Here is a 12,896-nt window from a genome sequence, read left to right as displayed (position 1 = left end):
CTCCATTCTTTGGAGACACTGGGATTTTAGGCTATGTCTGCACTTACTTAGTGAGTCAGAATCTTGGTCCATTGTCTTCTGTCAGGATTTGAGGAGTGCCCTTTGCCCCTCTGCCCCTAAAATTCTGGATTCACAACCAACTGAAAAAGACGACATTACTGTCAGGTGAATGAAGATCAAAATATCAGGTTTATTACTTTGCACTTTGTAGAGAAAGACATGTGTATTCTGTGAACAGGACCCTCTAGAAACTGTAAAAGAAGGGGCTGAACTGTGCGTGCTCAGTTTCTTTCTCCCCTCTCACCTCACCTATCAGATAACTCATTCCTGGTCCTTTGGGGGGGTGTGTGTGTGTGCATGTGTGCACCCCCTGCCCACTCTGGCTGCCACTGATTGCAAAAAAACTGAAAGCGTTTCTCTTGCACTTGAGAAAAACTCCTTAAGTCCTCTTCCATGCTATTTGGCTATTTTCCATTGCTGTTTGCTGTATGATAGAACGAATGACAGAGAGGTTCACATCCCAACACCTTGGATATTTCCTTTGTTTTTTTTCTTCTGAGGAAGATTGGCCATGTGCTAACACCTGTTGCCAATCTTCCTCTTTTTGCTTGAGGAATATTTGCCCTGAGCTAACATCTGTGCCACTCTTCCTCTACTTTGTATGTAGGTCACTGCCACAGCATGGCCACTGATGAGTGGTGTAGATCTGCACCTGGGAACTGAACCTGGGCTGCCAAAACAGAGAGCACCAAACTGAACCACTAGGCAATGGGGTCAGCTCCTCCCTTGGATATTTCTTGACAGGCAGAGCCCATGGCTCCAAAGGTGCCTGAGAGCAGATCAGGGCATCTGTCTCTTCTGCCTATTGGGAAATAATGTCCCAACTATGCAGGAGGAAAGGAGACCCCTGGTCCTTTTCCCCCTTGTTTTTGGGTCAGTGTCATTGTATACACCAGCATCTTTGAAGTGAAACTTTATTTCAAACTGATGCCTTAGTCTCCAAAGGAATGTGTGCACTTATTTCTAGCATAGTAACAACCCAAGAGTGAGGAGGAGATGATAATTCCTAGGTGATATTTTTTAGTTAGTTGGTATACAAGGTAATTTTAATTTCTAGTAGGACCATTATTATGTGAGGACAGAGTAAATAATTGCCTCTGCAACTCACTGGTATTTATAACAAGATGTAAAGATTGTTTTAGGTTAACATATCTAACAGAATCAACTTTAGTAAAAGGAAGGTGGGTTTCCCATGGGAAATCACAGGATTGCGTCCACATGAGTTTTTGAAATACCCAAGTACATGCTCCACAGCAATAAATCTTAAAAATTTGTGAAACACTTTGCATTTTTTTGTGAAATAAGTTTTATTTAATAAAACTTTGTCAGATTTAATTTGAATTCTGAGTGACCAGAATTCTCATTTCTATATTATTGCCTCACATAAGAAGCTTCTCCACCCTCCATCCTAAAACAGATTATTGAGACACCCATTTGCTTTTCTTTTTAAATTTTATTGAGATCATAATACTTTATAACATTGTGAAATTTCAGTTGTACATTATTATTTGTCAGTCACCATATAAGTGTGTCCCTTTACCCCTTATGCTCACCCTCCAACCCTCTTCCCCTCTGGTAACCACTAATCTGTTCTCTTTGTCCATGTGTTAACTATCTTCCACATATGCATGAAATCATGTGGTGTTTGTCTTTCTGTCTGGCTTATTTCTCTTAACATAATACCATCAAGGTCCATCCAGGTTGATGTGAATGGGGTGGTTTTGTCTTTTTTATGGCCATGTAGTATTCCATTGCATATATTTATACCACATCTTCTTTATCAAATCATGAGTTGATGAGCACTTGTGTTGCTTCCACTTCTTGGCTATTGTGAATAATGCTGCAATGAACATAGAGGTGCATAAGTCTCTTTGAATTGTTGATTTCAAGTTCTTTGGATAAGTATCCAGTAGTAGGGTAGCTGGGTCAAGATTGCTGTAGCTATTCGGGGTCTTTTGTTGCCCCATATGAATTCTAGGATTCTTTGTTCTATTTCCGTGAAGAACATCATTGGGATTCTGACTGGGATTGCGTTGAATCTGCAGATTGCTTTAGGCAGTATGGACATTTTAACTATCTTTATTCTTCCAGTCCATGTGCATGGAATATCTTTCCATTTCTTTATGTTATCATTGATTTCTTTCAATAGTGTCTTATAGTTTTCTTTGCATAGGTCTTTTACCTCCTTGGTTAAGTTTATTTCTAGATATTTTGTTCTTTTTGTTGTGATTGTAAATGGGATTGTATTCTTGAGTTCTCTTTCTGTTAGTTTGTTATTAAGGAAATGCAACTGATTTTTTTTTATTGAGTTTATGATAGTTTACAATTTTGTGAAATTTCAGTTGTACATTATTGTTTGCAGTTGTGTTGTAGGTATACCCCTTCACCCTTTGTGCCCACCCCCATGCTCCCTTTCCCCTGGTAGCCACGAATCTGTTCTCTTTGTCCACATGTTTAAATTTCTCATATGAGTGGAATCATACAGAGATTGTCCTTCTCTATCTGGCTTATTTCATTTAACATAATTCCCTCAAGGTCCATCCATGTTGTTGTGAATGGGATGATTTTATTCTTTTTTTATGGCTGAGTAGTATTCCATTGTATATATATATACCATATCTTCTTTATCTAATCATCAGTTGATGGGCACTTAGGTTGCTTCCACGTCTTGGCTATTGTAAATAATGCTGCAATGAACATAGGGGTGCATGGGACTTTTGGAATTGCTGACTTCAAGTTCTTTGGATAGATACCCAGTAGTGGGATGGCTGGGTCATATGGTATTTCTATTTTTAATTTTTTGAGAAATCTCCATACTGTTTTCCATAGTGGCTGCACCAGTTTGCACTCCCACCAGCAGTGCATGAGAATTCCTTTTTCTCCACAACCTCTCCAACACTTGTTACTTTTTGTTTTGGTTATTTTTGCCATTCTAATGGGTGAAAGGTGATATCTTAGTGTAGTTTTGATTTGCATTTCTCTGATGATCAGTGATGATGAACCTCTTTTCATGTGCCTATTGGCCATCTGTATGTCTTCTTTGGAGAAATATCTGTTCATCTCCTCTGCCCATTTTTTGATCGGGTTGTTTGACTTTTTGTTGTTGAGTTGTGTGAGTTCTTTATATATTGTGGAGATTAACCCTTTGTCAGATATATGACTTGCAAATATTTTTTCCCAATTAGTGGATTGTTTTTTGTTTCAATCCTGTTTCCCTTGCCTTGAAGAAGCTCTTTAGTGTGATGAGGTCCCATTTGTTTATTCTTTCTATTGTTTCCCTTGTCTGAGAAGACATGGTGTCTGAAAAGATCCTTTTAATACTGATGTCAAAGAGTGTGCTGCCTACATTTTCCTCTAGAAGCCTTATGGTTTTAGGTCTTACCTTTAGGTCTTTGATCCATTTAGAGTTTATTTTTGTGAATGCTGAAAAAGAATGGTCAATTTTCATTATTTTACATGTGGCTTTCCAGTTTTCCCAGCACCGTTTGTTGAAAAGACTTTCTTTTCTCCATTGTATGCCCTCAGCTCCTTTGTTGAAGATTAGCTGTCCATAGATATGTGGTTTTATTTCCGGGCTTTCAATTCTGTTCCATTGATCTGTGCACCTGTTTTTCTACCAGTACCATGCTGTTTTGATTACTGTAGCTTTGTAGTATGTTTTGAAGTCAGGGATTGTGATGCCTCCAGCTTTGTTCTTTTTTCTCGGGATTGCTTTAGCAATTTGGGGTCTTTTGTTGCCCCATATGAATTTTAGGATTCTTTGTTCTAATTGTGTAAAGAATGTCATTGGGATTCTGATTGGGATTGCGTTGAATCTGTAGATTGCTTTAGATAGTATGGACATTTTAACTATGTTTATTCTTCCAATCCATGTACATGGAATGTCTTTCCATCTCTTTATGTCCTCATCCATTTCTTTCAGGAAAGCCTTGTAGTTTTGTTGTATAGGCCCTTCACTTTCTTAGTTAAATTCACCCCAAGGTATTTGATTCTTTTTGTTGCAATTGTGAATGGTATTGTGTTCTTGAGTTCTTTTTCTGTTAGTTCGTTATTAGAGTATAGAAATGGTACTGATTTATGTAAGTTGATTTTATGTCTTGCAACTTTGCTGTAGTTGATTATTTCTAAAAGTTTTCCAATGGATTCTTTAGGGTTTTCTATATATAAAATCATGTCATCTGCAAACAGCAAGAGTTTCACTTCTTCTTTGCCTATTTGGATTCCTTTTATTTCTTTTTCTTGCCTAATTACTCTGGCCAAAAGCTCCAGTACTATGTTCAGTAAGAGTGGTGATAGTGGGCATCCTTGTTTTGTTCCTGTTCTCAGAGGGATGGCATTCAGGTTTTCCCTTTTGAGTATGATGTTGACTGTGTGTTTGTCATAATTGGCCTTTATTGTGTTGAGGTACTTTCCTTCTATACCCATTTTATTGAGAGTTTTTATCATAAATGGATTTTGGATCTTGTCAAATGCTTTATCTGTGTCTATTGACATGATTATGTCATTTTTGTCCCTCATTTTGTTAATGTGGTGTATCACATTGGTTGATTTGGGGATGTTGAACTATCTCTGTGTCCCTGGTATAAATTCCACTTGATCATGATGAATGATCCTTTTAATGCAGTGTTGTATTCTGTTTGCCAGTATTTTGTTGAGGATTTTTGCATCTACATTCATCAGTGATATTGGCTCGTAATTTTCCTTCTTTGTGTTGTCCTTATCTGGCTTTTCTTTGTCATTAACTTTTGCCAGTTTTACTCCTATATGCATTGGAGAAGGTCTTTTTACACTGATGTAATTAGGAGTACTATTAGCTTCTTTTACTTGTATTTCCAGCTTCTCCCCCAGGTTTGGGAAGTTCTCAGCTATTATTTCTTTGAACAAGCTTTCTCTCCATTCTCTCTCCCCCTCTTCTCCCTCTGGAGTACCTACAATCCTTATGTTGCATTTCCTAATTGAGTCGGATGTTTCTAGGAGAATTTCTTCATTTCTTTTTAGTCTTAGTTCTCTCTCCTCCTTCTGAAGCATTTCTGTATTTCTGTCCTCCAGATTTCTAATTCTGTCCTCTATAATATCAGCTCTGTTATTCAAGGACTCTAGATTTTTCTTTAACTCATTCATTGTGCTTTTCATCTCCAACAGTTCTGATTGTTTTTTTTCTATAGTTTCAATCTCTTTTGTGAAGAAGTCCCTCTGTTCATTAATTTTGTTCCTGAGTTCATTGAACTGTCTATTTGAATTTTCTTGTAACTTGTTGAGTTTTTTTGTGATAGCTATTTTGAATTCTCTGTCATTTAGATTCTAAATTTCTGTGCCTTCAGGATTGATTTCTGGGGGCTTGTCCTTTTACTTCTGGTCTGGAGTATTACCATATTTCTTCATGCTGTTTGATGTTGTGGATTTGTGCCTTCGCATAGTGATAGTATCTGCTTGCAGATTTGACCTGCTGACACTGGGAGGGTGTCAGGAGCTGTGTATTCTGAGCCTGCCGCAATCCCTGGCATGTGTGCCTGTCCTTTGGAATCTATGCTGATAGGGCCCGTCTGTGATTTTCGGCTCCCTTACTCACTCACATACGCTGCTTTTCTAATGTATGTGTTGGTGCTCTGGCTGAGTGACGGAGCTGGATCATCTGGTGGGGGGAGGGGCACTTTCTTTTGTGTGTGCAATCCTGGGTGCTTTATTGCTCTGTTCCTTGATATCTGCTGCCTTGATGAAGACACCCCTGCAACAGCTTAGCCTCCTCTGTGTGGAGCTCTCCTGCAGGCTGTGAGTGAACTTGGAGAGAGAAGGCATTCCTGTGGAAAGCCACCCCTTCCCCCCTCTTTTCTCAGAGCTACCCACAGTCCTGCTTCTGTCGCTGCGGGGAGGGAGAGGAGCTCCCCTAACCTCCTCTTCTTCCTCCTGGCATGTCTTTTGTGTTGATGAATGTTATCTGTTGGTTTATGTATGTCCTTTTCATTGTATGTTAGTGGGGAGGGTCTAAAGGCAGAGCTCACTCTGCTATAATGCTGACATCACTCCGTTTTGGTTTTTTTAACCTTAAATACAGAAATGTTCACAGTGCCTGTCTGAGAAAACTCTCAGGCAGCTATCAAAAAAACTGTCAAAAATATGTGCTGTTTTGTTCCAGACAACATTTGAAGATAGGGCCCCTGTCTCCCAGCCTCTGTTGGGCGGGCAGGGGCCTAATTTCTATGAGCACCAGTTAGTAAATCCAGATGGGTTTCATACTCTTTCCTGGTTTTTGTAGCTTTTCATTTCCATGACTCTACTGAGCCCCACATCCCCCACTCCGTGCTCCCTTATTCTACCCTTAAAACATCTGGTCACCTCTAAAACACACACACACACACACACACACACACACACACACACAGAAATATGCAGACCCATTTAAGAATACAAACTTGACAATTTTGACATTTTGAAAAGTAAACCTGACACCCCACTTAATCTTAAACTTTGCACAAGGTGTTCTCAGTACTAGGAATAAATGTGCTGTGGTGGCTACATATGATCTGTGAATTTATACTCTCCCCCACGCCACCCACAAGCATAACTGGTTTCTGTGTGTTGGAGCCTGTGAGTGAGTGAATGGATGTTGGGCCATCAGCTGGCCCTCATCTGGTACCTCAAGTCCAGACTTGTAGTTCTGAGGACCCAGGCATTTCTTGAGCCCAGGGCATAGGTTACATTGGTCACATAAGAGGATAGCACCTTTGCATCCTTTGTCTGCTTTTGTGTAAGTGCAAAATAGTCCTGGTTGGTGAGAGTGCTTTGTCCTGGAAGCAGTTATTCATGTGCCATCGTTATGGGAGCCAAGCCTGGTGGCATAATCACTCCTACCTTGCCATCCCTGTCCAGAGCTTTTAGTTTCAATATGCTCGTTTATTCATTAATATGAAAACAGGAAAGAACCATCCAAGAACTAGCTTTTCTGCGTTTGGGGTGTGTGTGAACGTATTTACTTTGCTGAGGGCTTCTTTTCCACTATGGTCTTGGTAAGAGTTTGAATGATAAACCCCAAGTTTGATTTCAAAAGCAAATGCCTGTCTCTCTTACCCTTTACAAAATAAGCCTCAAAAGTACATGAATGGGTTGCAGCATTCCTTCTGCCTGAATGCTGGCCAGCAGCCTTCACTCTTGGTGTCCATACAGAATATTCACCATATTGCTTCCTGGCTGTGAGCAGATCTGCTAATTTACTTTAGGACCTGCAGCATTTTGAGAGGGAGACAATATTGTTTTTGCTTTTCACTCCCAGTTTTTGGGTGCATTTTACATATTGTTCCTTCCTGTTCTCCGAAAGCTGATCTGAACCAGAGGGTAATACTGTACCTCGCCAGTGCTGACAGGGAGGGCTGCGTGCCCGAGGGTGGGTAGACTTCACATCATCACCCTTCTGAATGGTTTCCATAGCGACGGAACCAACAAATTCCGGTGACGTGAGCTGAAAGTAAATGGGCAACATAGCCTCGAAAGAATACAAACATTTGGACTCTTACAAGAAAATTTACGTGACATCCAGAATTTATTTATGGTGGCTACTGTTCTAAATTTTTGACTGCTGATAACATCAGTAACTAATATAAAACATTTTACATTTTCTTTGTGACTATTTCTGTTTTGTGTAACCTTGGCATTGGGATTAAAATGAGGGAATCTCATGAATGTTTGTCCTACTGCAAAAGCCCCTGCTGCCTCCCTCTTTCTCAATTCCAAAAGAGTCACAGCCAAAGTCATAGCAAATACTGGCTATTTTGGAATAAATGTTAATGCCATGTTGAATATATCAAGCATCCAATTTGAGCAAGACAAAATACTTTCTTGGATATGCAGACACTTTTTGCTTTTTAATATTAAAATACATCTAGAAACAGAAACCAATTGAGCTAAACAGTCAGTCGGAACATAGAAATTGTAGATCACAGGCATGTTTTCTTACTCACTATGTTTTGCCTAATTGAGGCAACTAAACCTTTGTATGCAGGATGTGGGCCCTGTGCTAACTTTTTCTCCTAAAATGAGGGTTTATTTAGTATCTTCAGGCTTGAGTCTCACCGATCTAAGATAGTCGTTCAATAGATGATTGTGAAGAGCATTAGTGCCTGTTTTATTTTAGCGGTGTAAACCTCTGTAGACTATAAAAGAAGTTTGCAATATAGAATAAGTGGGCTCATATCTTTTTCATCTTTGCCAGAAAACAATTTTAAAGCTTTCTACCTTAACAGTGCTAATTAGCATCAGCCTAAGCTTGGATTTAGAAAAGGGGTGAGCAAGGAGAGAAAGGCTACACAAAGGAGGGGGAATATTAAATCCCAAAGTCTGTGATTGAAGGAACAGCACCATCTCAGGTATGAAGGACTGTGCTTGGGAAGGTTGAGGCTTTTTCCTGAAGGTAGTGGGGAGTCCTCCCTGTTTCAGCAGGGAAGTCAAATACGTACATTTGCACCACAATGGATGTAATACATACCCATATAATATATAATAAATTATCCAATTTTCTATTATATATATATAGCCTATGCTAGGCTAGTAAGGCAACAAAGAAGAAAAGGTGATATAAGACATCGGGAGGAAGATCAATGGGAATTGGTCATTATTTGGGGCTAAAAAAAATTCTGAAGTTTCTACCTTAAGAATTGGCAGAATAGAGGTACCTTTGAAGGAATCAGAGTATTCAGGAAGAGAAACCAGTATGTCTTCCTTCCTAGTTGGAGGAAGAAGAGGGGATGTGACGCTGACATGGGACGTGATAAATTTCCAGAAAAAAATAGTTTCCAAGTAGAAATATCTGATGATGTCTGAATAGAACTATGAGTAAATCCTTTGCAAGAAGTCTGTGAGTGTTTACTTTTAGAAACTTTTTAAAGACCAAAACAGAGGGAAAAAACAACTTTTCAAAACAGCTAATATTTGGGCAGGACATTACCATTTCCAGAATGCTTTGTGTATATTCATATGATTTTAGTGTTAAGGAAATATCTGATATAGATGATGTTATCTCCGTTGATCGCTAAGAGAAATTGGCAGAGAAAGGTTTACTTACTTGTCCGAGTTCACAGGTAGTTCAAGATTTAAAGTTGAAACCCAGGGCTTCTTAATATTTAGTATTGGTGAAGAAGCAGGGAACCTGTGAATCACTATATAGTTAAGGGAGCCTTAAAATTAATTATCATGTACCTTACCGTTTGAAATTCCGCCTCTAGAAATTTATCCTAAGGAAATAAGACAGAGACAAGTCTGTTCACAGTTATGCTATTTCTGATATTTAAAACCAAAAGTAATGTTCGACTTGAAGGGACTTATTAGATAAATTATGATAAATAAAATGATTTAATACCACACAACACTTAAAATATATTGTTGAATAATATTTAAAGTTAATGGAGAAAAATCGAGATACAAAATTTTACATAGAGTGTAATCTTATTTTAAATATTAAATATTATGATTTAGAAAACAGACTGAAATTAACTTGTGATAATCACTTCACAAAATATATGTCTATTAAATCATCACATTGTACAACTTTAAATATATAAAATGTTACTTGTCAATTATACCTTAATAAAACTGGAGGAAAAAAGAGACAAGAATGTGTAAAGAAAGTCACAAGTCAACAAGAAAAGAGGCAGACAACACAACAAAAAAATGGGCAGCACGCTTGAGTGTGCCCGTCACAAAAGAGAAAAAGGAAAAAAGAGGCTGAAAAGAAATGCATGTAAATGTTAACTGTTGTTTTCTTGGAGTTTTGGGGATTATGGCTGATTTTATTTTCTCAATAGTTGCCTGAGTTTTCTAGCTTTTTCCATGAACGTGTATAACATAATCAGAAAAAAGCTTGTAAATGTGTTCTTGACATGTAGAAGGTGGTTAATAAATGGTAGCTGATCTTTAACATTTAGAACATACAATAAAAAGAAAGCAAAAATTACTGTTAATCTCACCACTTAGAGAAAAACCACTGTTTACATTTGGTTCATGTGTTTTTACAAATTTACAAAAATGAGATTTTACTTTTTAAATTAATATATTGTGAACATCTTCCATGTCAGGAAGTATTCTTTTATGCATCATTTTCATAATAAATGCATAGTATTATATGCAGATTGTCTAATTTATTTAATCATTTTCCCTTTTTTTTTTTTTAAGGTTGACACCTCTGCTAAGATCTGTTGCCAATCTCCTCTCTTTTCTGTTTTTTATTTTTATTTTTATTTTATTTGTTTCTTCTTCTCCCCAAAGCCCCCTAGTACGTAGTTGTATATGCTAGTTGTAGGTTGTTCTGGCTCTGCTATGTGGGATGCAGCCTCAGCATGGCTTGATGAGTGGTGCCATGTCCGCGCCCAGGATCTGAACAGGTGAAACCCTGGCCCACTGAAGCGGAGGGAGTGAACTTAACCACTTGGCCACAGGGCAGGACCCTAATCATTTTCCTTTTAGTGGACACTTAGTTTGTTGCCCATTTTTCAATATTATATTCGGTACTGTGATGAATTCCTTGGAGCATCGCTCTCTCTTCCCATTATATCTTCTGTGTCTATCTTTATGGATATACTGAATCTTTCCCATTTATTAGATGGGTTAGCTGATATGTGCATGTGTTTGTGTGTGTGTGTGTATGTGTGCAAGTTTGTGCGTCTGTCTATATGTCAAATAGTGATTCTGAGTAAAATGAAAATTTCATGTTAGCCAGGCAGTTGAAGCATATGTCTTTGTGGTGGCAGGCTATGTTGTGTGTGAAGGTCTTATCTGAGTTGAGATCACAATTGCCCCTTGTCTCTGCCCTTTGTGTGACCCCATTTCTGCTCAGACTCCCTTCTATTTTGTCTACATCATGTATTGTGTGCCTCATTCATTCCAGTTCACCACCCACTTAGAATTTGGCAAACTGATTTACAGTTGCTAAGCTAGGCTGTTCAAGGAGTTAATTGAAGCAAAAATTTACTCTGCTGTATACACACACACACACACACACATACACACTTATATACCAATAAAGTTTCAGGAGAATTATTTCAAAGCCTTGACATTGTACTGCTTCAAAAGTCAAGTTCCCCTACCCCACGCCGCCTCACAGGTAAGAAGACATTGGTTTCAAAGTCTTCAACAAACAAACAAACAAACAAAAAGATAGATGGAAATATCCTGAACTTGATTACCAGAACAAGGAGAGAAAGGAAAGGGCTTGACAAAATGAAAACAAAACAAAACAAAAAACCTAAAATTTTTTCCTAATACTCTTTTGGCTTGGAAGAATGAAAACAGTAGAGATACGAAACAATGTCAGTCACGTGGGGAGCATGGACCCCAATCTGACCCACTGTGGTGGTAGTCAGAGTGAACAGATTCTTGGGGAAAAGACAGCAGCTCTGTCACAAGTCCTCTGTCACCCTCTATCCTTTCACCTTGTTTTATTTTCTTTAAAATATTTATTCCTCTGGAGTGATTTCATTTATTGTCTCTTGTTCCCAATTACAGTATATCCTCCTTGAGATCAGGAGTTATCCGTCTTGCTTATGATGTATCACCAGAACCTATCATAGTTCTTGGTACTTGGTAGGCATGCAGTAAATATTTGTAGAATGAGCGAATGAAGGAAGGGATGAAAAAAAGGATGAAGGCACTAAGTGGGTGAACTCACATACCTGAAGATGCATTTTTGGCTGATAATTAGAGGACATGATATTAGAATTTATGTCCACACTGCCTTCCAACCATTTGTATCCTTGAGTTTTGAGAGCTATGGAGTTAACTTCCATACGCTCTTAATAATTGGATAGCTAGAATTCTTAAATAGACCTCTGTTAATTTCTTAGGAACACATGGAACGTCTCCTGGTTAGTCAAAAACAAAGGTCCTCCCCCCACAAACCAGAAGTTTTGAGTATTAGACATTAGTTTCTTGGATGCTTTCCTATTGTGAACCGTGATTGAGGTGAGCTTTTAGCTAGAAGAAAGATAACATGAAGTGAAATTTCTGTTTATAATGCCATAGGTAGGCTTGACTGGATTTCAAGAGCCAGCTTACAATAAAACACATACATACGATGAGATCATCAAAATAGAAATGTAAGGTTAAAAAATAACTAGAGGGATAGAAAATGAAGTACTGGGGCCAGCCCCATGGCCGAGTGGTTAAGTTTGAGTGATCAGCTTTGGTGGCCTGGGGTTTCGCCAGTTCGGATCCTGGGCGCAGACATGGCACCTCTCGTCAGGCCATGCTGAGGCGGCGTCCCACATGCCACAACTAGAGGCACCCACAACTAAAAATACACAACTATGTACCAGGAGGTTTTGGGGAGAAAAAGGAAAAATAAAATCTTTAAAAAAAAAAAAGAAAGAAAACGAAGTATTGATTATCCCCAAATAAAGGATAATATTGTTGCTATGATTTCTGAGCTTCCTTACAAAGGCCAAAAGGGATGCTTACTGATGTATTACATAATCCTTAAGAGAGGCAAACAATTTTCAGGTACTGAATTCTAAAATGAAGACATTTTGCGAACTTTTCTGAACAGTGGAGTCACAGTTTAGACACGGCCTTTTGTGTCCCTCACAGGATCACCCAGTATACTCCGTACCAGCCAGAGGTGTCTCAGGGGAGACTGGAGAGTTTACTCAACTACCAGACTATGGTGTGTGACATCACAGGCCTGGACACGGCCAACGCATCCCTGCTGGATGAGGCGACCGCGGCTGCAGAGGCGATGCAGCTGTGCCACAGGTGAGAGGCCCAGCATGAGATTCCCTCAGGGTGAGGGACATTTTCCAGTCTCTCTCCTGCTGTGCAGGTCGGGCTCCACTGTTCTGGTCAGCGCCCAGTGACTT

The 12,896-nt window shown here is 38.9% G+C and overlaps 1 protein-coding gene across 1 annotated transcript in view; it reads left to right on the top strand.

The window, feature by feature from the left end:
- GLDC (glycine decarboxylase) overlaps positions 1 to 12,896 on the top strand; it is a 90,590-nt gene that overhangs the window by 18,672 nt on the left and 59,022 nt on the right. Inside the window, exon 4 of the mRNA XM_046664908.1 lies at positions 12,628 to 12,792. Coding sequence (XP_046520864.1) covers positions 12,628 to 12,792 — 165 coding nt within the window. The remainder of the gene's footprint in view (positions 1 to 12,627; positions 12,793 to 12,896) is intronic.

The sequence above is a fragment of the Equus quagga genome, chromosome 6, assembly GCF_021613505.1.
Source record: "Equus quagga isolate Etosha38 chromosome 6, UCLA_HA_Equagga_1.0, whole genome shotgun sequence".
Lineage (NCBI taxonomy): Eukaryota > Metazoa > Chordata > Mammalia > Perissodactyla > Equidae > Equus > Equus quagga.
Note: the sequence above shows the minus strand (reverse complement) of the source record. Positions and strands in the feature narration are given on the sequence as shown.